Genomic DNA, 25,026 nt, shown 5'->3' with positions numbered 1-25,026 from the left:
ACATAATAGTGTGAGAGTCCAGTCCATAGTGGATCTAACATAATAGTGTGAGAGTCCAGTCCATAGTGGATCTAATATAATATTGTACGAGTCCAGTCCATAGTGGATCTAACATAATATTGTACGAGTCCAGTCCATAGTGGATCTAACATAATAGTGTGAGAGTCCAGTCCATAGTGGATCTAATATAATATTGTGAGAGTCCAGTCCATAGTGGATCTAACATAATATTGTACGAGTCCAGTCCATAGTGGATCTAACATAATAGTGTGAGAGTCCAGTCCATAGTGGATCTAACATAATAGTGTGAGAGTCCAGTCCATAGTGGATCTAATATAATATTGTACGAGTCCAGTCCATAGTGGATCTAACATAATATTGTACGAGTCCAGTCCATAGTGGATCTAACATAATAGTGTGAGAGTCCAGTCCATAGTGGATCTAACATAATAGTGTGAGAGTCCAGTCCATAGTGGATCTAATATAATATTGTGAGAGTCCAGTCCATAGTGGATCTAACATAATATTGTACGAGTCCAGTCCATAGTGGATCTAACATAATAGTGTGAGAGTCCAGTCCATAGTGGATCTAACATAATAGTGTGAGAGTCCAGTCCATAGTGGATCTAATATAATATTGTACGAGTCCAGTCCATAGTGGATCTAACATATTAGTGTGAGAGTCCAGTCCATAGTGGATCTAACATAACAGTGTGAGAGTCCAGTTCATAGTGGATCTAACATATTAGTGTGAGAGTCCAGTCCATAGTGGATCTAACATAATAGTGTGAGAGTCCAGTCCGTAGTGGATCTAGTATAATATTGTAAGAGTCCAGTCCATAGTGGATCTAGCATAATATTGTAAGAGTCCAGTCCATAGTGGATCTAACATAATAGTGTGAGAGTCCAGTCCATAGTGGATCTAACATAATAGAGTGAGAGTCCAGTCCATAGTGGATCTAACATAATATTGTGAGAGTCCAGTCCATAGTGGATCTAACATAATATTGTGAGAGTCCAGTCCATAGTGGATCTAACATAATATTGTGAGAGTCCAGTCCGTAGTGGATCTAACATAATAGTGTGAGAGTCCAGTCCATAGTGGATCTAACATAATAGTGTGAGAGTCCAGTCCATAGTGGATCTAACATAATAGAGTGAGAGTCCAGTCCATAGTGGATCTAACATAATAGTGTGAGAGTCCAGTCCACAGTGGATCTAGCATAATAGTGTAAGAGTCCAGTCCATAGTGGATCTAACATAATAGTGTGAGAGTCCAGTCCATAGTGGATCTAACATAATAGTGAGAGTCCAGCCCATAGTGGATTTAACATAATAATATGAGAGTCCAGTCCATAGTGGATCAAACATAATATTGTGAGAGTCCAGTCCATAGTGGATCTAACATAATAGTGTGAGAGTCCAGTCCATAGTGGATCTAGCATATTGTAAGAGTCCAGTCCATAGTGGATCTAACATAATCTTGTTAGAGTCCAGTCCGTAGTGGATCTAGCATAATATTGTAAGAGTCCAGTCCATAGTGGATCTAACATAATCTTGTTAGAGTCCAGTCCGTAGTGGATCTAGCATAATATTGTAAGAGTCCAGTCCATAGTGGATCTAACATAATATTGTGAGAGTCCAGTCCATAGTGGATCTAACATAATAGTAACATAAAATACTTTAATTGTCTCAAAAATCGACAGTGCGCCTTATAACCCGGTGCGCTTAATGTACGGAATAATTCCGGTTGCGCTTACCAACCTTGGAGCAATTTTATTTGGTACATGGGTAGACTGCAAGATGACGCCAGTAAACGCTTATAGTCCGGTGCGCCTTATGTATGAAAAAGACCTGAATAGTACCGCTCATCGGCAGTGCGCCTTAAATTCCGGTGCGCCCTATGGTCCAGAAAATACAGTAATCATTTGACAGCCGTAGTTTTAATAGATGGTCGGTCCCTCTTTATTTGTGAATGTTGTGGCTTATAATGCCGGCTTTTTTTAGAAAGTGTTTTTTTTTCCTATAACATTGAATCAACTTGTGATTTTAAGAATTTGTTATCAATGGTTTTAGTGTTCCTTGCAACCTTATCTCCAAGAACAGGGGATTTGAACATTTAGGCCAACCCCCCTGCACATGACTAAAAAGTTGCCATTAGATGCTAGTAATAGCTCACTGTGAAATGACTGCACTATTCTTATAAATTATAACTAAATTAAGCGTGCAGCTATCATTTATTTTACTTATGGACTTGTCAATCAATTAGATAATTCAAGTAGATGCAACACTTGATTGCCTCAGTGTGTATTTTGGAGAGACTAGCTAAGAAATAAAAACAATTCTAAGTAATAAATCTAATAAACGCACGTCATCAACATTAAATTCGCACTTTTTGACATGCGTGCTTTGATAAATAATTGAATAAAAGAAAAAGTCTGCTAAAGAAGGTTAAATATATGTAAACAAGGAAGTGAGGGTGCTGGTGTGTTGCTAAATGTTTATACACTACATTACCCAGAAGGCTTAGCGCTGTAGACAAACAGGAAGTAGGCCTGAGCTATGAGTTGTGCCGTTTTGGTCTATAAATAGTGGATTTATTGTTGTTTCTGCTTTGTATACAAAGGAAACAAGTTTTAATTGGACGGTTGACCTTGGTCAAAATGATGCTGATTAGCCGAAATGTGCGGGGATGTTTGGCCGTCACAAATTCCTTCAGGGACTAGTTTACAGTACAACTTTTTTTTGTTTTGTTTGTGAACTACTGCAGGTTTTTTAAACCACAAATATAATTTACAATGGAGCTTGCATCATTTTAAATGGGACTGGGCTTCCCTCATGTTTTGCAGCATTGTTCAGAATGGCATTGTTGAATGTGCTCTTAAAGTACTTTTACAAACACTAACATTTTATAGTTGTATTGCTGTTTATCATTGTATTGAAAACCCTTCAGGATTTTGTGAAGTTCCAATTGCAACAATTCACGCAAATTGTGCGGCCCAGAAAATGTTGATAATCCCCAACAACACAGGTGTCAAACTCAAGGCCAGGAGGGCCAGATCTGGCCCACGACATCATTTTACCTGGACCGCAAACACCCGGAAATGTGTCAAAGTATTTCATATTTTTCACTAAATGTAATTCATTGTTTTAATTTTGACAGAAAAAATATATGTTATGCTAGAAATTGCATACCTTTTAAACTTTAATAGTATCCAATATTGCAACACATATTACAGTATATTATCATACATTCCAAACATGTTTTTGTCTAAATAAAAATACTTAACTTTACAGCAAACTACCGTATTTTTCAGATTATAAATCGCAGTTTTTTTCATAGTTTGGATTTATACTCTGGAGCGATTTATGTGTGAAATTATTAACACATTACCGTAAAATATCAAATATTATTTATCTCATTCACGTAAGAGACTAGGCATATATCAGCAATTGTCAGTTTATTATGCGTCATATAACGTACACTTATTCAGCCTGTTGTTCACTATTCTTTATTTATTTTAAATTGCCTTTCAAATGTCTATTCTTGGTGTTGGCTTTTATCAAATAAATATCCCCAAAAAATGCGACTTATACTCTAGTGCGACTTATGTTTTTTTCCTTCTATATTACGCATTTTCGGCCGGGGCGATTTATAATCCGAAAAATACAGTACCCATGAAATTTATAAAAATGATAATACATTTTACCTTGTTCTTTACAGCATATTACTGTAAATTGAAAAACACTACTACTGTTTTTTTGCGTAAAAATTCTGTTGCTGCCAGTTTTTGACTGTAAAATCTAGGGTTGTTGTTTTTAACGGTGTATTACAGTAAATGGAAAGACGGTTCATTTGTTTTTACGGTAGAAAAACTGGCAGCTAAGTTGCCAGCATAAAAAAAAAACTTGTACTGTTTTTTCATGAACAATATAATGTTGTAAAAACCAATGTAAGTTTAACAAAGCTAATTTACTGTGAAATGTTGTAAAAAAATTAAAAAACACTATTTTACAGTAAAATTTGGTAAATGTAAAGTTTTTACTGTAAAATGGACAGTCTACTTAAAACAATTTATATAATTAATAATGACACCCAGAGGCAAATTCATACATTATTCACTTTTACAAGCGGCCCTCTGATGGCAGACATAACTGCCATGTGGCCCTCAATGAAAACCCCTTTGACATCCCTGCACTACAATTTCTCAGCACATTTTGTCCCATCATAATTTTTTTCCCCCCATTTGAATTTGTCCCTAAGCAGAGATCAACTGGTGTCCAAACTTTTTTCACAGAGGGCCACACACTGAAAAATCAAAACATGCGAGGGCCATTTTGATACTTTTTATTTTGAAAACCAAGACAATGTATAGATGTTGCAGTGTTTCCCATAAACTGCCAAGATACCTGTGGGGGTGTGGCTATGGGCGTGGTCACCATGACATCATCGAGTAATTTGCATAATGTACTACAATTATATGATTTTCTCTAAAAAGGCTCAAAAAATGTATACTTACTAATTAATAATAACAGTTTTGTTTTAAACGTCCATCCATCCATCCATCCATTTTACAATATAATTACACTTTATGTACATATTTGTATACAGATTTGAACAATAAGTTATTCACTGAAATATATTTATTAATTGTGGTTCTTACAAAAAATATATCTTATAAAATATAAAAGCTAAAATGTCTCTTAAAGCTCTGCCCCTTTAATTAGTGCATACTAAATAATTTAACTTTAGCCTACTACTACAACCATATTATTTACCAGCAACATAAAGTGAAACAGAGGCAGAGGTGTCCTGCCACAGTCAGTAACAAATAAACAGAAAACCGTAGTGGTCAAATACAAATAAGGCAACAAGAGAAGTATCCTACACTTCTCTTTTGTAAAGTAAATCTGAACAGCCTATATGGGCATCTACATCAACTATATAATTTGCCTGAGAAGCTGGACAGGACAAAAACAAAAAAATGTTGTTTTTTTTAAATTTGTGGCGGGCGTAATTCTTTCGTGGCGGGCCGCCACAAATAAATTAATGTGTGGGAAACACTGTGTTGTTCAACCTTTACATGTAGACTTGGAAGGGTCTCGGTCATAAAAATGTTAAAAATAAGTCATCTATATTCTTTTTTTCTTTAAAGCTTAAATCTCTAGATCAACTTCAGGTCTGTCGGTATAAAGTTTTAGTATTGTATTTTTTTATGTAAATACATTTTTAATAAAGAAACCCCTGTTTTTAATGGCAAAACACAAAATATGCAATAGTTCCCCCCCAAAAAAAATGTTTAGTGTAATAGTTGATGTTCAATATTTGGAACCTTAAATCCAGTAGGTGAATAATTCATTAAAACATATATTTTTTTCAATATTGTTTTTTCAGCAATGACATTTAAAACAAAATTAAAATCCATTAAAATTATTGGGGCTCAAAAAGTTGCAAAATATTACATTATTTTTTTACTTTCAATGCTTGAATATAGGGCTGCAACAACTAATCGATTAAAATCGATTATAAAAATAGTTGCCGATTAATTTAGTCATCGATTCGTTGGATCTATGCTATGCGCAGAAGCTTTTTTTTTTTTTTTTTTTTTTTTAAATATATATATATTTTTTAATAAACCTTTATTTATAAACTGCAACATGTACAAACAGCTGAGAAACAATAATCAAAATAAGTATGGTGCCAGTATGCTGTTTTTTTTTCAATAAAACACTGGAAAGGATAGAAATGTAGTTTGTCTCTTTTATCCGATTATTAATCGATTAATCGAAGTAATAATCGACAGATTAATCGATTATAAAATTAATCGTTAGTTGCAGCCCTACTTGAATATCTAGATCAACTATAGTTCTATCAGTCGATGATACATTTTAATATATATTTTTTATGTTTTTCATGCCCATTTTATCATAGAAAACTTAAGTTTTTTTAGGGAAACACAAAATACGCAATATTTTCCCTGAAAAATATTTTAAAGTGAAACAATTGGAGCTTTGAAAATAGGTCTATAATTCATAACATTGATTTTGATTTGTTATTTTTTGACCAATGACAGCTTTAAAGTGGGGAAAAAAACAAAAGCAGCCTGCATGGCAGATTTGTTAGTCAACATTGCAACTTTTTCTCAATACATTTCTACTGTTTGCTCTTCTATTCCTTTTTTTTTTTTTTTTTGTCCTGTCCATCGGCATTAAAACGGCTGATCAAAGTCATCATCAAGGACACCTGCTGATGTGTATTTGGCATCTGCATAAGTTCTGAAAATGTGCACGCGTCTGCCATCGTAGTCAATACGCTCCTTGTTTTTTCTCTAGCTTCTTGTGTTGTGAGGCATTCATCCTCCGCTGTTGCCATTTCTAATACAAAGTATCATACAGTTCTAACTTATATCTGTCAGTAGACTCGCTATAGAAGGGCTTAAGACTACCGGTACAACAAAGATGCCAGGGAGAAGACGCTGTCGAAGAGGCATGTAAATAAAGCTTGAAGATGGTCTGTAAAACAATCTATGCAACATTTTGACCACTGCTTGATGGATTGTCGGAACGCTACGGCGACAGTAGTCAGACGTACTGTGCTTCAACTTATGGGTATTATTATGCCGTGTGTAAGTACCCCAAATTGGCACCTATTAAGAGACATTATCTGCTGTTTTGTTTCGCAATATTATGCAAAACCAACTTTTTTTTTTACCTGCTGATGTGTATTTAGGATCTGCATAAGTTCCGAAAATTTGCGCGCATCCGCCATTGTAGTCATTAAACTCTTTCTTTTTCTCTATTGCAGAGGGGCATTTATCCTCTGTTGTTGCCATTTCTAATACAAAGTATCATACACTTCTAACTTATATCTGTCAGTAGGCTCGCTATAGAAGGGCTTAAGACTACCGGTACAACAAAGATGCCAGGGAGAAGACGCTGTCGTAGTGGAGGCATGTAAATAAAGCTTGAAGAAAACAATCTATGCAACATTTTGACCACTGCTTGATGGATTGTCGGAACGTTACGGCGACAGTAGTCAGACGTACTGTGCTTCAACTTAAGGGTATTATTATGGTGTGTGTATAAGTACCCCAAATTGGCACCTATTGGGAGACATTATCTGGTGTTTTGTTTTGCAATATTATGCAAAACCAACTTTTTTCTTTTACCTGTTGGTACCTGCTGATGTCTATTTAGGATCTGCATAAGTTCCGAAAATTTGCACGCATCCGCCATTGTAGTCATTAAACTCTTTCTTTTTCTCTATTGTTGAGGGGCATTTATCCTCTGTTGTTGCCATTTCTTATACAAAGTAGCATACAGTTCTGACTTATCTGTCAGTAGACTCGCTATAGAAGGGCTAAAGACTACCGGTACAACAAAGATGACGGGGAGAAGACGCTGTCAAAGTGGAGGCATGTAAAAAAGGCTTGAAGATGATCTGTAAAACATAATTTATGCAACATTTTGACCGCTGCTTGATGGATTGTCGGAACGTTACGGCGACAGTAGTCAGACGTACTGTGCTTCAAATTATGGGTATGTATAACTTATGGTGTGTGTAAGTACCCCAAATTGGCACCTTTTAGCAGACATTATCTGCCGTTTTGTTTCGCAATATTATGCAAAACCAACTTTTTTTTTACCTGTTGGTACCTGCTGATGTGTATTTAGGATCTGCATAATTTCCAAAAATTTGCTCGCATCTGCCATTGTAGTCATTAAGGTCCTTCTTTTTTTGGGGCATTTATCCTCCGCTGTTGTCATTTCTAATAGAAAGTGGCGTACAGTTCTGACTTATATCTGTCAGTAGACTCGCTATAGAAGGGCTAAAGACTACCGGTACAACAAAGATGACGGGGATAAGACGCTGTCAAAGTGGAGGCATGTAAAAAAGGCTTGAAGATGATCTGTAAAACATAATCTATGCAATATTTTGACCAAAAAAACACCATTACATGTTATGTAGACCAGTGGTCACCAACCTTTTTTGCACCACGGACCGGTTTAATAAAGGCATTAGTTTCATGGACCGGATTTCCACTTGTGCCAGATAAATGCAGCACAAATAAGTGCGTGAAAAATACAACTCACTATAACGCTGAATTAGCGGGAGCCCTGTGGGCTTGTTTCTTTGCATTGAGATGCAGATGGAAATCAGCCTTTGGCTACAATTTGTGACATTTATATTTTCTATGTTCATTAATGTGCAAAAACTTCTAACAAATGGCAACTTCCAAAGAGGAGTTTTATTGTACATCTATAAACAAGATTATTGGTGTGTCTAGTGCAGTGTTTTTCAACGTCTGGTGTGCCGTGGGAGATTATCTAATTTCACCAATTTGGGTTAAAAATATTTTTTGCAAACCAGTAATTATAGTCTGCAAATGATGTGTTGTTGTTGAGTGTCGGTGCTGTCTAGAGCTCGGCAGAGTAACCGTGTAATACTTTTCCATATCAGTAGGTGGCAGCCGGTAGCTAATTGCTTTGTAGATGTCGGAAACAGCGGGAGGCAGAGTGCAGGTAAAAAGGCGTCAAATGCTTAAACCAAAAATAAACAAAAGGTGAGTGCCCCTAAGAAAAGGCATTGAAGCTTAGGGAAGGCTATGCGGAATGAAACTAAAACTGAACTGGCTACAAAGTAAACAAAAACAGAATGCTGGACAACAGCAAAGACTTACTGTGGAGCAAAGACAATGTACATCCGAACATGACATGACAATCAACAATATCCCCACAAAGAAGGATAAAAACAACTGAAATATTCTTGATTGCTAAAACAAAGTAGATGCGGGAAATATCGCTCAAAGGAAGACATAAAACTGCTATAGGAAAATACCAAAAAAAGAGAAAAAGCCACCAAAATAGGAGCGCAAGACAAAAACTGAAACACTACACACAGGAAAACAGCAAAAAACTCAAAGTAAGTCAGGGTGTGATGTGACAGGTGGTGACAGTACACTTACTTTGAGACAAGAGCTATATTGATGCATGCTTGGTTATGGTTTAAAGTCATACCCAACAATTGCAACAACGACTCTTTACTGTCAACTGAGTTTCTTCGTTTTTTAATGATTTCTGCTAGTGGTGTGCCTCTGCATTTTTTCAACGCAAAAAATGTCCCTTGGCTCCAAAAAGGTTGAAAAACTCTGGTCTAGTGGGACAGGCGAAAGTTAAGTCGAAGAAAATGCAGTCGTTTATAAATTATTGCTAACACTTTAGTATGGGGAACATATTCACCATTAATTAGATGCTTATCAACATGCAAATTAGTAACATATTAGCTCTTAGTTAGTCATTAAGTACTTATTAATGCCTTATTCCGCATGGCCTTATTGTACAACCAGTAACCCTAACCAAATAACTCTAAATTAAGTCTTTGTTACTTAGAACATGTTCCCCTAGTGTCCAAATAACTCTAAATTAAGTCTTTGTTACTTAGAATATGTTCCCCTAGTGTCCAAATAACTCTAAATTAAGTCTTTGTTACTGAGAATGTTCCCCTAGTGTCCAAATAACTCTTCATTAAGTCTTTGTTACTTAGAATATGTTCCCCTAGTGTCCAAATAACTCTAAATTAAGTCTTTGTTACTTAGAATATGTTCCCCTAGTGTCCAAATAACTCTAAATTAAGTCTTTGTTACTTAGAACATGTTCCCCTAGTGTCCAAATAACTCTTCATTAAGTCTTTGTTACTTAGAACATGATCCCCTAGTGTCCAAATAACTCTTAATTATTTTGTTACTTAGAACATGTTCCCCTAGTGTCCAAATAACTCTTAATTAAGTCTTTGTTACTTAGAATATGTTCCCCTAGTGTCCAAATAACTCTTCATTAAGTCTTTGTTACTTAGAATGTTCCCCTAGTGTCCAAATAACTCTAAATTAAGTCTTTGTTACTTAGAACATGTTCCCCTAATGTCCAAATAACTCTAAATTAAGTCTTTGTTACTTAGAACATGTTCCCCTAGTGTCCAAATAACTCTTCATTAAGTCTTTGTTACTTAGAATATATTCCCCTAGTGTCCAAATAACTCTAAATTAAGTCTTTGTTACTTAGAATATGGTCCCCTAGTGTCCAAATAACTCTAAATTAAGTCTTTGTTACTGAGAATGTTCCCCTAGTGTCCAAATAACTCTTCATTATCAATCAATGTTTATTTATATAGCCCTAAATCACAAGTGTCTCAAAGGGCTGCATAAGGCTTTGTTACTTAGAATATGTTCCCCTAGTGTCCAAATAACTCTAGATTAAGTCTTTGTTACTTAGAATATGTTCCCCTAGTGTCCAAATAACTCAAGATTAAGTCTTTGTTACTTAGAATATGTTCCCCTAGTGTCCAAATAACACTAAATTAATCCTTTGTTACTTAGAACATGTTCCCCTAGTGTCCAAATAACTCTTCATTAAGTCTTTGTTACTTAGAATGTTCCCCTAGTGTCCAAATAACTCTAAATTAAGTCTTTGTTACTTAGAACATGTTCCCCTAATGTCCAAATAACTCTAAATTAAGTCTTTGTTACTTAGAATATGTTCCCCTAGCGTCCAAATAACTCTAGATTAAGTCTTTGTTACTTAGAATATGTTCCCCTAGTGTCCAAATAACTCTAAATTAAGTCTTTGTTACTTAGAACATGTTCCCCTAGTGTCCAAATAACTCTTAATTAAGTCTTTGTTACTTAGAACATGTTCCCCTAGTGTCCAAATAACTCTAGATTAAGTCTTTGTTACTTAGAATATGTTCCCCTAGTGTCCAAACAACTCTTAATTAAGTCTTTGTTACTTAGAACATGTTCCCCTAGTGTCCAAACAACTCTTAATTAAGTCTTTGTTACTTAGAATATGTTCCCCTAGTGTCCAAATAACTCTAAATTAAGTCTTTGTTACTTAGAACATGTTCCCTTAGTGTCCAAATAACTCTAGATTTGATCTTTGTTACTTAGAATATGGTCCCCTAGTGTCCAAACAACTCTTAATTAAGTCTTTGTCACTTAGAACATGTTCCCCTAGTGTCCAAACAACTCTTAATTAAGTCTTTGTTACTTAGAATATGTTCCCCTAGTGTCCAAATAACTCTAAATTAAGTCTTTGTTACTTAGAACATGTTCCCTTAGTGTCCAAATAACTCTAGATTTGATCTTTGTTACTTAGAACATGTTCCCCTAGTGTCCAAACAACTCTTAATTAAGTCTTTGTTACTTAGAATATGTTCCCCATACTAAAGTGTTACCAAATTATTTAATGTTTCTCTGCGGCCCGGTAGCAAATGCGTCACGGACCAGTACCGGTCCCCGGACCAGTGGTTGGGGACCACTGATGTAGACCACAAGGAAGTGTCTTATATGGAGAAAAACATCATAATGTGACTCCTTTATAAACCCGTGCGCCCTCTGGTCCGAAAAATACGGGAGCTATGTTTTAAAGCAGCGCTTGCAGAGCGGCTAATGCTATGTTGTTATTCTTACGCCTCAACCAACTTTTTACCACCACATTTTGAAAGTCTTGCAGAGACACTTTTAAAACTTGAAGTCAGGTAAACACTCACCATGACGCTTTTGTTTCATTTGGCTGTTTTTGTTCCTTCTCCTTGCAGCAACTGTTGAGCCTGGATCTGAGGGACGCGGACAATCAGCTGTCACCCATCGGCCGAGCAAAGGCGAGTCCGGGCTTCATCGGACAGCAACGTGGCTGCGACGCCTCGCTCTCCCTGGGGGCCCTCGCCCGTCTGGACGCGGGCCCCCCGGACGACGGCTGCCTGTCCTCCGGCATGTGGGGGCCGCAGCCGGAGGGCCGACAAGCTCCCGGCCAGTGGCGCAAGCACGACTTCCTGTCTCAGCGCTCGCTCAGCATGGTGGAGACCGGCACGGCGGCGGAGAGTCCGGGCTGGTCCGGCTCGGACGTGATGATGATGCTGATGATGAAGGGCGGCCAGGAAGGCGTGGGTCCCGCCCCCAGCGTGTCGTCGTCCAACTCCTCCGCGTCGTCCCGCTACAAGACGGAACTGTGCCGCTCTTTTACGGAGAGCGGCACGTGCAAGTACGGCGGCAAGTGCCAGTTTGCCCACGGCCCCGACGAGCTGCGGGATCTCAGCCGGCATCCCAAGTACAAGACGGAGCCGTGCCGCACCTTCCACACCATCGGCTTCTGCCCGTACGGGATCCGCTGCCACTTCGTCCACAACAACGAGGAGGAAATCGATCACATGTCGCGCTCCTCTTCCTGTTTCTCCTCCTCAAGCTTCGCCCTCCAGTCGCGGGCCAACAGAATCCCGCTCATGAGACAAAGCATCAGCTTCTCCGGGTTTCCTACCCCGCCTCAGCACTCCCTTCCTCCCCCTCCTCCCGCCGCCTTTTTCGCACGTGGTCAGTCCGCCTCTCCCCCTTGCGCCGACATCACCGACCTCCTCGCTCAGGTCTTTTCAGAGACAGAACCTACTACCCTCCAGGCCTCCGCCGCTCCGCAGTACCAACCGTCTTCCGCCGCGGATCCCCGCTCTCCCTTCCTGCCGTCCCCGGACTCGGGCTGTTCGCCGTCCGGTCCGTCTCCGCCTCCGAGCCCCGGCGCCCCGCCGTTGTTCACGCGGTCCCTCGGCACGCGGTCCCTGTCCTACGCCTCGCTGTCGGATCAAGACCAGGACGGGGGGAGCTCGGCGAGCTCGCTCAGCGGACTGGAGTCCAGCAGCGAGGGGAAACGCCTGGCCGTGTTCAGCCAGCTCTCCGTTCCCGAGGACGGTGCCGGGTCGGGACTTTAGGCGCAGGACCAGAAGTGTGCCAAGTACTACTCACTCGTTTGTATATAGAAGTGCTCCGAGTGCCACTCCTCCAAAGCCAAAGATGTTGAGCTTTGTAGCGACTAGACTTGTTCAAGTACGGTAGGTAGGCCTCGCGACAATGTTTTGTTGAGGTCTCCGGCCTTGAAAAACCGGATGTTGTGTTTTTTAACACGTCTTAAAAAGTACCTGGGGTGTTACTGAGCAGGTTGCCAGGTTGTTCCTTCTTGTTAGAGGGTATTTCTTTTCCCTATATACCGATCAAGAGTAACATGTCTGGGTTTTTGACAGACATCGGAAAGAAGAAAAAAATGCTCAACATAAGCCACTTCAATTAAAGAATTGAATAGTGAAATGTGAAGGTATGTCCATGTCAGTCTGCATCCTTTTCAATTATTGATGGCAAACATTCCAAGATGTTCTCGTTCTCTCGTGTTTGGTATTAACTCTTTTTTTTTGTTTTTTTTGTTGGGGTATTGTAACGATAGCGCTGCGGTTGTTGCCTGAGTCGAGCCACATCTAGCACACTGTAGCCTTTCCCGAGCTAATAAGCCTTTTAGAAATGTTATCAGGCTCTTTATTTGTCTTTAATGTATTGTTAGATCTTGTTCTGCTATTTAAAAGGACCTTTTTTCACCGACGTGTTTTGAGGCTTGTGTTAGTATTGTAGGTGATAGCCTTGGTAAATTAATTTCTTTAATTTATTTTAACATATTTATAGAGGACTTTTGAGTTGGTAATGCTTGTATCAAGTTTAATATATTTGCGTTTCTTTTGCCAATTTTTTTCTACTGGAAATAAAGGTTGTTGTTTTTATTAAAACTGTCTTAAGACCTTTTCTGACCCTAAATGTGCTTTCAATGCATTACATTAAAATTATTATTTTCAATAGCTACTTGAGACTAGGGATGAGTACCGCTCACATTTGAACCGATACGGTACTAATTCCTGATACTTTTGTATGTGCTAATACTAAAGGTGTAACGGTACGTGTATTTGTATTGAACTGTTTCGGTACGGGGGTTCGGTTCGGAGGTGTACCGAACGAGTTTCCACACGAACATATTAAGTAGCCGCCTAAGCTAAAGTCTTAACAAGCTGCTCCATTTCTTCTGCCTCTGTCTCTGTCAGTACTCTACACAACACGCAGCATTGTCCCACCCACACAACCATCTGATTGGTTACACACAGAGCGGTAACAGCCAATCAGCAGTGCGTATTCAGAGCGCATGGAGTCAGTGCTTCTGCGGTGGGGTTAGCAGATGGGTGTTTAGTTAAGTTAAAGCTAAAGTACCAATGATTGTCACACACACACTAGCAGATAAGCATCAGGCTGCGGACTCTCCCCAAATGATAATAAACTCCTCCCAGTCAACTACTAGAAACATCACTATGAGCCCGTTGACCTTCTAGAAACAAAAGGCAGCTCAGCTCGCTCGCTTTTAGCTTCACGTTAGCTCATTTTGCGGTGTGTGTTACGGACAGCAAAGCTCTTGTCTGTCATTCCACTTTACCTTTTTATGTGTTGATTGAGCTGTGTTGAAGCAGCAAAAAAGGACATTATTAAATGAAGAGTTTCTGTCTCTGATAGTTGATATAATAATGTAACTGCATCATGAAGCCTACATGAACTCCATGGTGTTCAGGGATGAATAGTCTCTCCTATTGCTATTGTACTATTTTTTCAGCTATAGTTACATTAATCACTAGTAATGGAGCAGCCTAGTTTTGAATGGCAGGGTCCCTCCTATCACATGTTGATAAAAATATAACATTTACATTATAAAAATCAACCACAGGCTTCCCAAATGCTGTAATAAATTAAGCATGATGAGTTGACTTGAAACTGTTTGTTTCACTTTTTATATGTAGAAGAAAAGTTTTGTCATGTTGTTTAATCTGAGCAACAACTTGAGGCAGTTTAATGTTGATTAACGTGGGCAGAATTATTATAGTGTTCCCAATGTTAAAAGGATAAAGCCATTGTTTACAAATTTGGTAAATAAATAACCAAAACATTTATATTTTGTTGTTTTCTTACTGTACATAAAATGAACCGAACCGGGACCTCTAAACCGAGGTACGTACCGAACCGAAATTTTTGTGTACCGTTACACCCCTCGCTAATATGTGTTTGATAATACAATTTAATTTTTTTATTGTAACATTTAAAATGAGCTGATTATGATAACTGTGCTGTACTGTTAAATGTTTCCTCATTCCATTCGAGTCTCATTTGCAATGTAATTGCACTTCCAAGACATTAGATGGCAGTACTATAAGGGCCAGGAGTGTTGAAATTGCAACTCGTACATCATTTTTCAACAGCCCAAGCAAAAATGTTAGCGTTCCAATATTAGCATGTTAGCTTTTTTGCTAATTTAGCAGGTATACCACCTCAGCGTCAAATATTTTACTTGACCTCACTCATATTTTAGCACTTGATGCATGCTAAAGTTGGCATGCTAGCACATTTTTCAGGTACACACCTTGAGTAATAATTTGGTATTATACTCATGTTTACTGTAAGCATGCTATTGTTAGCATAGTACTAAGTTTTTTTTAGTTTTATCTCATTTTGCTCATATTTTAAGTGATGTTATCTTGCTCGCATGCTAACTGTAAACATGTCAGTTTGGCTTTTTCTAGTCCTTTGAAATAAAAAGTCTCTATATTGTACTGTTTTTAAAGGGGAAAACTACCAAAATGGCCCTCACGTCCTTTTGATTTGTCAAGTCTGTGGCCCCCGGTGGAAAAGGTTTGAGCACCCCTGGTTTGGACTTGCTATGCAATGTTATCTAACCAGGAAGTCCCTTTTAGTTATGTTGCGCCCTACAAAGTGTTTGTACTGTGAGTATTGTGCTTATTACACACCAGCTGTTAGACTGTAACATACATCTTAGTTGTAGTTTGGAGGTGTTAAAAATGTAATGTAAAATTGTTTGTGCTAATTGTAGCCTGTCTATGGCAAATCCAATGTAAATTAGCATCAAGCTAGCGCATTATGGAAAAGTGAAGCCTTGCATTACTTTTGAGCGTTTTCTACCAAGCATACGCGCTTTGTTGGTGTGGAAAATTTCAACATAGAGGACGTTTACATGAGCCGGTGTTCAATCTGCAACCCGATGTGACGTCGCGTGCAACAAAGGTATTGAACATTTTCACGTGTATCGATACCCGTTGGAACCAACGGAATTTGGTTGGTACATATAAAAGTACCGGATTTGGTACACATCCCTACTCCAGTTATTTCTTGTACTCTATAAAGTGTCGCCCATTGAAATCAATGTAAATTATTAAAACACAATTTTTACCATGTAACATACCTTTTTAAAATTATAACCAACCTTACAAAAATTTATGAAAAACAATACAAAATGCACTAAACTGTGTTTTATTAAATAAATTCACATAATTAAAACAAAATGTTTACCACTGCTAACTGTAATAAGGAACATTTTCCATTATAATCTTCTCAGTGTCTGAGCAGGAAGAGGCTAGGAAGCGCCCTGTCAATCAATTTTACATGCAAATCTTCACACTCGTAACTTACGTTCATGCTCGCAACTTTAAGCATAACAAAAGCAAAGAGACTCGTAATAATGTATTTACCTTGGGGAGTAGACTTCTACGGCTTTTTCTCAACGGCTTCTCCATATTTTCATGGATAAACGTTTTCCATTTAGACACGGGGCATGGCTCAAATAGTGGCGCGGTCGTCCGGAAACTTCCTGGTACAATTCCAGCTTACGTCCTCCTAGTTCCTGCTGTGGTGTTCTAGGTAAGACACTTGTGGAAATAAAAAATAGAATGTAATACAAACAAGTACAGTATTTTTATGAAGTAATAATAATGTACAGTATTTACCTTGGAGTGTGTACTTCTACGATACATCTATCCAGCTGCTTCTCCATATTTTCATGGATAAACGTCTGCCACTTAGACACGAGGCATGGCTCAAATAGTGGCGCGGTCGTCCAGAAATCGATTCCAGCTTCCGTCATCCTAGTTCCTGCTGTTGTGTTCTAGGTAGGACACTTGTGGAAATAAAAAATAGAATGTAATACAAACAAGTACAGTATTTTTATGAAGTAATAATAATGTACAGTATTTTTACCTTGGAGTGTGGACTTCTGCGGTATATCCATCCAGCTGCTTCTCCATATTTTCATGGATAAATGTCCGCCGGTTGGAGTGTGGACTTCTACGGTATATCCATCCAGCTGCTTCTCCATATTTTCATGGATAAATGTCCGCCGGTTGGAGTGTGGACTTCTACGGTATATCCATCCAGCTGCTTCTCCATATTTTCATGGATAAATGTCCGCCGGTTAGGTAATATTTCGACCTCCTTTGTCGTCAACTCATTCTGCTTCAGTGTGGCGCAGACTAGCAGGGCTACGCTCCGACCGCTTCACCGAGTTAGCTAGCTACACGCTCTTGTCATGTTTCTGATGATTTCTTTCTTTAATTTAATGCTAACTTGGAAAAACAAAGGTATGTACATCTCGAGCTGTAAACTAATGCTACATCAGATATTATGGTCGGATCTTACGGGATTCATTGTGACATAAAGTACTTCTGATTCTGATTGGCTACCGCAACTAGTAACCTAAAGCGTAACAATTAGCCGAGAGACAGCTCGTGATCCGAGGGAAACGATAATAAACTTAATTTTTGTCATGTACCACTGTATAAGAACCAGGCCTATATTAACCACAATAATAAACTTACTTTTTTCATGTACCACTGTATAGGAACCAGGCCTATATAAACCGCAATAATAAAGTTAATTTTTTCACGCACCACTGTATAGGAACCAGGTCTATATTAACCACAATAATAAACTTGTTTTTTTCATGTACCACTGTATAGGAACCAGGCCTATATAAACCACAATAATAAACTTAATTTTTTCATGTACCACTGTATAGGAACCAGGCCTATATAAACCACAATAATAAACTTAATTTGTTCATGTACCACTGTATAGGAACCAGGTCTATATTAACCACAATAATAAACTTAATTTGTTCATGTACCACTGTATAGGAACCAGGCCTATATAAACCACAATAATAAACTTAATTTGTTCATGTACCACTGTATAGGAACCAGGCCTTTATAAACCACAATAATAAACTTAATTTTTTCATGCACCACTGTATAGGAACCAGGCCTATATTAACCACAATAATAAACTTAATTTGTTCATGTACCACTGTATAGGAACCAGGCCTATATAAACCACAATAATAAACTTAATTTGTTCATGTACCACTGTATAGGAACCAGGCCTATATAAACCACAATAATAAACTTCATTTTTTCACGCACCGCTGTATAAGAACCAGGCCTATATTAACCACAATAATAATACCAAAGACCAATCAAACAGGGAATAACTAACTTCACATACATGTAGTACTTTGAAAGCAAAACACTTAACGTTGAATAAACCTAATTGTATATTAACAGTACTTATTATTTTATTAGATCCTCTCCCAGATGAATTGTCCTGTGATCTATAAGGAGTCTTTTGGGGACGTCTGCGTGTTTTGCAAAAGGAGCACTTCAGGCCTGCTGGAGCCTGTGCTGCTGTGCAGATCTCATGTGGAGATAAGAAGCCTTTTGTTTGGGAGTTTAATCTTACCAAGCATGGTCTCCCACCCATTTCCTTTCTCCCTTTAACTCGCCACCGAGCGCCCCGCCACCCCCTCTTCTCTTTCTTCCCCTCAGTGATGTCCCACCCCCGTCACGTTGTATACTCTTCACTGCTTTTGCAGGGCTTCTGGGAGCCATTGGCTTCATTAGCACAACACTGCCTAATTATTATGACCTATTATTGGACTTTATTCCTCCCCCGAGCGAGAGTTCCTTTACACCGGGCTCTATTTCGGGTTTTATTAGACAAAAGCGATCAATCCAGGCACATGCACAAATGTAGTCTGTACCAGGGGAACATGTTGCATCCATGAGCAGGTTGCCACTTATTTTTGTAACAGTGCGTAGTGGGCAGGGTTATTTTTGTCATCCAGTAATCTATCCATTAGTTTGTTCCAGTAGTCTAGTAATCACTTTTTTGCCTCAATGCATATTTTATGGAAACAATTTTAAATTAAAACATGTTTTCGATTTGCCATAAACTATATTACCTTTTTATTTACCTCCTATTAATCTTATGTTAGCTCCTATTTACCTTCTATTTACATTTTTAGCTTCCATTTACCTTCTAATTATCTTCTTCCAGCTTCAATTTACCTCATATTTAACTTGTTTTTACTTTATTTTACTTTCTTGTACATATCTACATTTTACCTTATATTTAACTTTTATTTATCTTTCGGGATATATTTAAATTTTTTCACATTCTTTTACCTTATTTAATTTACCTTTTACTTTTATTTACCTTATTTTGTCTTCTATTTACCTTGGATTTATTTACCCTTTATCTTATTTTACCATCTTTCACTTTCTACTTAACTTGTTTTTACTTTATTTTACCTTCTTGTACTTATTTATATGTTACCTTATATTTAACTTTTATTTATCTTTTTTAAGCATATATTTAACTATTTTCACATTCTTTTACCTTACTTTGTCTTCTATTTACCTTGGATTTATTTACCCTTTATCTTATTTTACCATCTTTCACTTTCTATTTAACTTGTTTTTACTTTATTTTACCTTCTTGTACTTATTTATATGTTACCTTATATTTAACTTTTATTTATCTATTTTAAGCATAAATTTAACTTTTTTCACTCTTTTACCTTATATTTAATTTACCTTTTACTTTTATTTACCTTATTTTGTCTTCTATTTACCTTGTATTTATTTACCCTTTATCTTATTTTACCATTTCACTTTCTATTTAACTTGTTTTTACTTTATTTTACCTTCTTGTACCTACTTACATTTGACCATATATTTAACTTTTATCTTTTTTAAGCATATAGTTAACTTTTTTTTCACATTCTTTTACCTTATATTTAACTTACCTTTTACTTTTATTGACCTTATTTTTTACTTCTATTTACCTTGGATTTATTTACCCTTTATCTTATTTTACCATCTTTCACTTTCTATTTAACTTGTTTCTTTCCTTTACCTTCTAATTACATTCTCTTAAATGTATTAACCTTCTACCTTTTATTTACCTTATTTTGCTTTGTTTACCATCTATTTAAATTGTTTATCTTCTATTTACCCTTGGTCTTCTTTTAGCTTTTACCTTATATTTAATTTACCGTATTTTGCTTTCAATTTATTTATTCATTCTTTACCTTCTACAAAACCAGTGAAGTTGTCACGTTGTGTAAATGGTAAATAAAAGCAGAATACAATGATTTGCTAATCCTTTTCAACCTATACTCAATTGAATAGACTGCAAAGACAAGATATTTAACGTTCCAACTGGAAAACTTAATTTTTCAGCAAATATTAGCTCACTTGGAATTTGATGCCTGCAACATGTTTAAAAAAAAGCTGGAACAAGTGGCAAAAAAGACGGAGAAAGTTGAGGAATGCTCATCAAACACTTATTTGGAACATCCCACAGGTGAAAAGGCTAATTGGGAACAGGTGGGTGCCATGATTGGGTATAAAAGCAGCTTCCATGAAATGCTCAGTCATTCACAAACAAGGACGGGGCGAGGGTCACCACTCTGTCAACAAATGCCTGAGCAAATTGTCCAACAGTTTAAGAACAACATTTCTCAACCAGCTATTGCAAGGAATTTAGGGATTTCACCATAAAAGGTGTGAGTATCATCAAAAGGTTCAGAGACTCTGGAGAAATCACTGCACGTAAGCAGCAATGCCCGTGACCTTGGATCCCTCAGACGGTACTGCATCAAAAAGTGACATCGGTGTGTAAAGGATATCACCACATGGGCTCAGGAACACTTCAGAAAACCACTGTCAGTGACTACAGTTGGTCGCTACATCTGTAAGTGCAAGTTAAAACTCTACTATGCAAAGCGAAAGCCATTTATCAACAACACCCAGAAACGCTGCCGGTTTTGCTGGGCCCGAGCTCATCTAAGATGGACTGATGCAAAGTGTAAAAGTGTTCTCTGGTCGGATGAGTCCACATTCCCAATTGTTTTTGGAAACTGTGGACGTCGTGTCCTGCGGACCAAAGAGGAAAAGAACCATCCGGATTGTTCTAGGCGCAAAGTTGAAAAACCAGCATGTGTGATGGTATGGGGGTGTATTAGTGGCCAAGGCATGGGTAACTTACACATCTGTGAAGGCACCATTAATGCTGAAAGGTACATACAGGTTTTGGAGCAACATATGTTGCCATCCAAGCAAGGTTATCATGGACGCCCCTGCTTATTTCAGCAAACCAACGCCAAGCCACGTGTTACAACAGCGTGGCTTCATAGTAAAAGAGTGCGGGTACTAGACTGGCCTGCCTGTAGTCCAGGCCTGTCTCCCATTGAAAATGTGTGGCGCATTATGAAGCCTAAAATACCACAACTGAGACCCCCTGACTGTTGAACAACTTAAGCTGTACATCAAGCAAGAATGGGAAAGAATTAACCTGAAAAGCTTCAAAAATGTGTCACCTCTGTTCCCAAACGTTTACTGAGTGTTGTTAAAAGGAAAGGCCATGTAACACAGTGGTAAAAATGCCCCTGTAAAAACTTTTTTGGAACATTAAATATCTTGTCTTTGCAGTCTATTCAACTGAATATACGTTGAGAAGGATTTGCAAATCACTGTATTCTGTTTTTATTTACCATTTACACAACGCGCCAACGTCACCGGTTTTGTAGGTGCACTCCCTGTCGGGCTTGTGGAGGCGGATGTACGCTCATACCAGCAACAATGAGCGAAAATAAGTATGCCGATGTCTTCCCCGCTTTGGATGTCGCCCATCCAAACACTGCCCTATCTTGTCACTTAACATGAGAGGGGCTGTCTGGGAGTGATTAGTGGCTGTAAAGGCATGTGTGTGTGTGTGTGTGTGTGTGTGTGTGAGCTGTATTGTATGTGATAGACATTCTCCCACACTCTTGCCCTGTGGGGGCATAGGATAGGCAGGCAGATGGCTACATTCAGGTCCACCACGGGTCAACATATGGCCCATAGAGACAAAGTTTGTGCTTGTGTGTGAGAGTAAGAGACCGGAGTCATTCTCAGTGTGCCTGAGTGGAGGAGGTTGAATGACGAGGTAAAGAGCGTAAAGAAGTAATCTCAGAAGCAAGGGGGTTAAAAGAAAGAAGAAGAAGAAAAAAAAGAAGCCGTGGGTTCGTTTGAGAGGATAAGAGCGAGCGGCGTCCCGTGAGATCAATCGTAGAAAAGACGGCAATAGAAGACAATTCTAAGGCTCCAAAAAGACTAGAAATATTTCCTTGATTGCATTTTACTGAGAGAATCAAAGCGCTCATTTTGGTCGAAGTATAAAAAAAAATTGACACAGTTATGAGTCATTACCTCAATAGGAATAGTCAAATTCATCAAAAATTACTGAAAATGGGCAGAAGTATGGCACTAGTTAAGCGTTATAAAGAGGGATATTATTATAAACGGTATTAATGATTCAAAAATTGCAGTAAAACTAGACTGACCATTAGGGATGATGTTTGATAAGAAATTATCGAGTTCGAGCCTATTATCGAATCCTCTTATCGAACCGATTCCTTATCGATTCTCTTATGGAGTCCAGATAGGTTGTTGTATATGGAAAAAAACACACAATATTTGGTTTAACAAAAGCTCACTTTTATTATATAAGAAAACAATGTAATCTAATAAATAAATAAATATTGACTGTTACCCCCCTAAAAAAATAAAATAAAATAAATAAACATTGACTGTTGTTACCCAAAGTATATTAAGTGGGATTTTTCAGAGAAACAAATATATACAGTAACACAAAAACAACCTGTCTCTGTGATCACTATAGGTGTATAAATAATAATATAGTGTTAAATAAAATCAGTCCCTTGGGCACAAAACTGGAAATAATACAGCTCTCCAAAAAGTGCAATTCTGCTGCTATTTGACATAACTGTTTATGATGCTTTGACATTTCTGCACTTTAAAGAAAGAAAGAATATTCTATGAAGAGAAAAGTTGTTTGCAAATGTGGTAACAATGCTAAAAAAAATGAAAAGTTAAAGCTAAAAAAAGAAATACACTTTATTGAGTTAACATTATTTCTTTATAGGGGGAAAGATGTTATGAGCTAGGGAATATAACAACTACACTACCCATAATGCAACGGGAGTGACGAGCATGCGCAGTCGTCACCCGTGAAAGTAAACGTCAAGAACTCAGCCAACACGCCTCGTCTGCATTATTTATAATTAGACAGACAACACATATACAGTGTGAAAAACAAAAGTTAAAAAAGGGAGATGTGTTGTATATATATGTATGTGCTGCGGTTGCTTTAAGAACGTTGCGCCAGCTGCCGTAAAGGAGGTGCGTTGCTAGCCTGGTTGCTATGTTTCCGGTGGGTCGTAAAAGTGTTCTTCATGAGTTTGTACCCTGCTCAAATCTCTCAGTAAAGTTATTCGATGGATTATACCTTTTGTTTTGAACTTTATTACACCTTGGAGCGCTTTTTCCCGTCCATTGTTTTCCTGCTTTCGCTATCTGCGCCTAATGACTGAGCTACGTGACTGATTTATTGTGATGTCACACGGAGCATTTCTGGTCGGGACGGGATTTGTTCCGAGGGATTCGAATAAAGAATTAACTCTTTTCTTTACTATAGTGGTCTCGATAACGGGTACCGGTTCTCAAAAAGGGATTCGAGTCCGAGGACTCGGTTATTTTCTTATCGGAAAACCGGGAAAACCGGTTTCGAGTATCATCCCTACTGACCATACGTCCTCTTTTCCCCGGACATGTCCTCTTTTGCGGGGCTGTCCGGGCGGGGTTTCTTAAATGCCTCAAATGTCCGGCATTTTGAGTCAGGGTTGCGTGTATTTTCAATGTACGTCCAGGGTTAAGAAGGGGTTGAAAACAAAACTAATTGTGAAGGTGTGTGCATGCAGCAGCATTTGTTTCGGGAGGGGCAGAGAGGGAGAGGATTGATTGACATACTTGCCAACCCTCCCGATTTTCCCGGGAGACTCCTGAATTTCAGTGCCCCTCCCGAAAATTTCCCGGGGCAACCATTCTCCCGAATTTCTCCCGAATTTCCAACCAGACAACAATTTGGGGGCGTGCCTTAAAGGCATACTTGCCAACCCTCCCGTTTTTAGCGGGAGAATCCCGGTATTCAGCGCCTCTCCCGACAACCTCCCGGCAGAGATTTTCTCCCGACAAACTCCCGGTATTCAGCTGGAGCTGGAGGCCACGCCCCCTCCAGCTCAATGCGGACCTGAGACTGAGTGGGGACAGCCTGTTCTCACGTCCGCTTTCCCACAATATAAACAGCTTGCCTGCCCAATGACGTCATATTTTGTAAAACAGACTTCTCCATTGAACACGGTGGCCGAAAAGATTTACTCATCATGAACGGAGAAGTTAAACAGGACAATACTGCCATCTAATGGATAGCCTAGAACACTGAAATTCAAGTATTTTTATTTTTTTCTATGTAAATAAAATAAATAAATAAATATATATATATATATATATATATATATATATATATATATATATATATATATATATATATATATATATATATATATATATATAGCTAGAATTCACTGAAAGTCAAGTATTTCATACATACATATATATATATATATATATATATATATATATATATATATATATATATATATATGAAATACTCGAGTTGGTGAATTCTAGCTGTAAATAACCACGCCCCCAACCACACCCCCCGCCACCACCCCCGATATTGGAGGTCTCAAGGTTGGCAAGTATGCTTAAAGGCACTGCCTTTGCGTGCCGGCCCAGTCACATAATACCTACGGCTTTCCACACATTCAAGTGAATGCAAGCCATACTTGGTCAACAGCCATACAGGTCACACTGAGGGTTGTCGTATAAACAACTTTAACACTGTTACAAATATGCGCCACACTGTGAACCCACACCAAACAAGAATGACAAAGCACATTTCGGGAGAACATCCGCACCGTAACACAACAGAACAAATACCCAGAACCCCTTGCAGCGCTAACTCTTCCGGGACGCTACAATATACACCTCCTACCGAAACCCCGCCCACCTCAACCTCCTCATGCTCTCTCAGGAAGAGCGTGTCCCAAATTCCAAGATATTTTGAGGCATGTTTAAAAAAAATAATGCACTTTGTG

At 38.2% G+C, this 25,026-nt stretch overlaps 1 protein-coding gene across 1 annotated transcript in view; it reads left to right on the top strand.

The window, feature by feature from the left end:
• LOC133663538 (mRNA decay activator protein ZFP36-like) overlaps positions 1 to 13,570 on the top strand; it is a 14,664-nt gene extending 1,094 nt beyond the window's left edge. The window contains exon 2 of the mRNA XM_062068084.1: positions 11,594 to 13,570. Coding sequence (XP_061924068.1) covers positions 11,594 to 12,751 — 1,158 coding nt within the window. The 3' untranslated portion in view covers positions 12,752 to 13,570. The remainder of the gene's footprint in view (positions 1 to 11,593) is intronic.
• Positions 13,571 to 25,026: the final 11,456 nt, after the last annotated feature.

This window comes from Entelurus aequoreus, linkage group LG13, assembly GCF_033978785.1.
Source record: "Entelurus aequoreus isolate RoL-2023_Sb linkage group LG13, RoL_Eaeq_v1.1, whole genome shotgun sequence".
Lineage (NCBI taxonomy): Eukaryota > Metazoa > Chordata > Actinopteri > Syngnathiformes > Syngnathidae > Entelurus > Entelurus aequoreus.
Note: the sequence above shows the minus strand (reverse complement) of the source record. Positions and strands in the feature narration are given on the sequence as shown.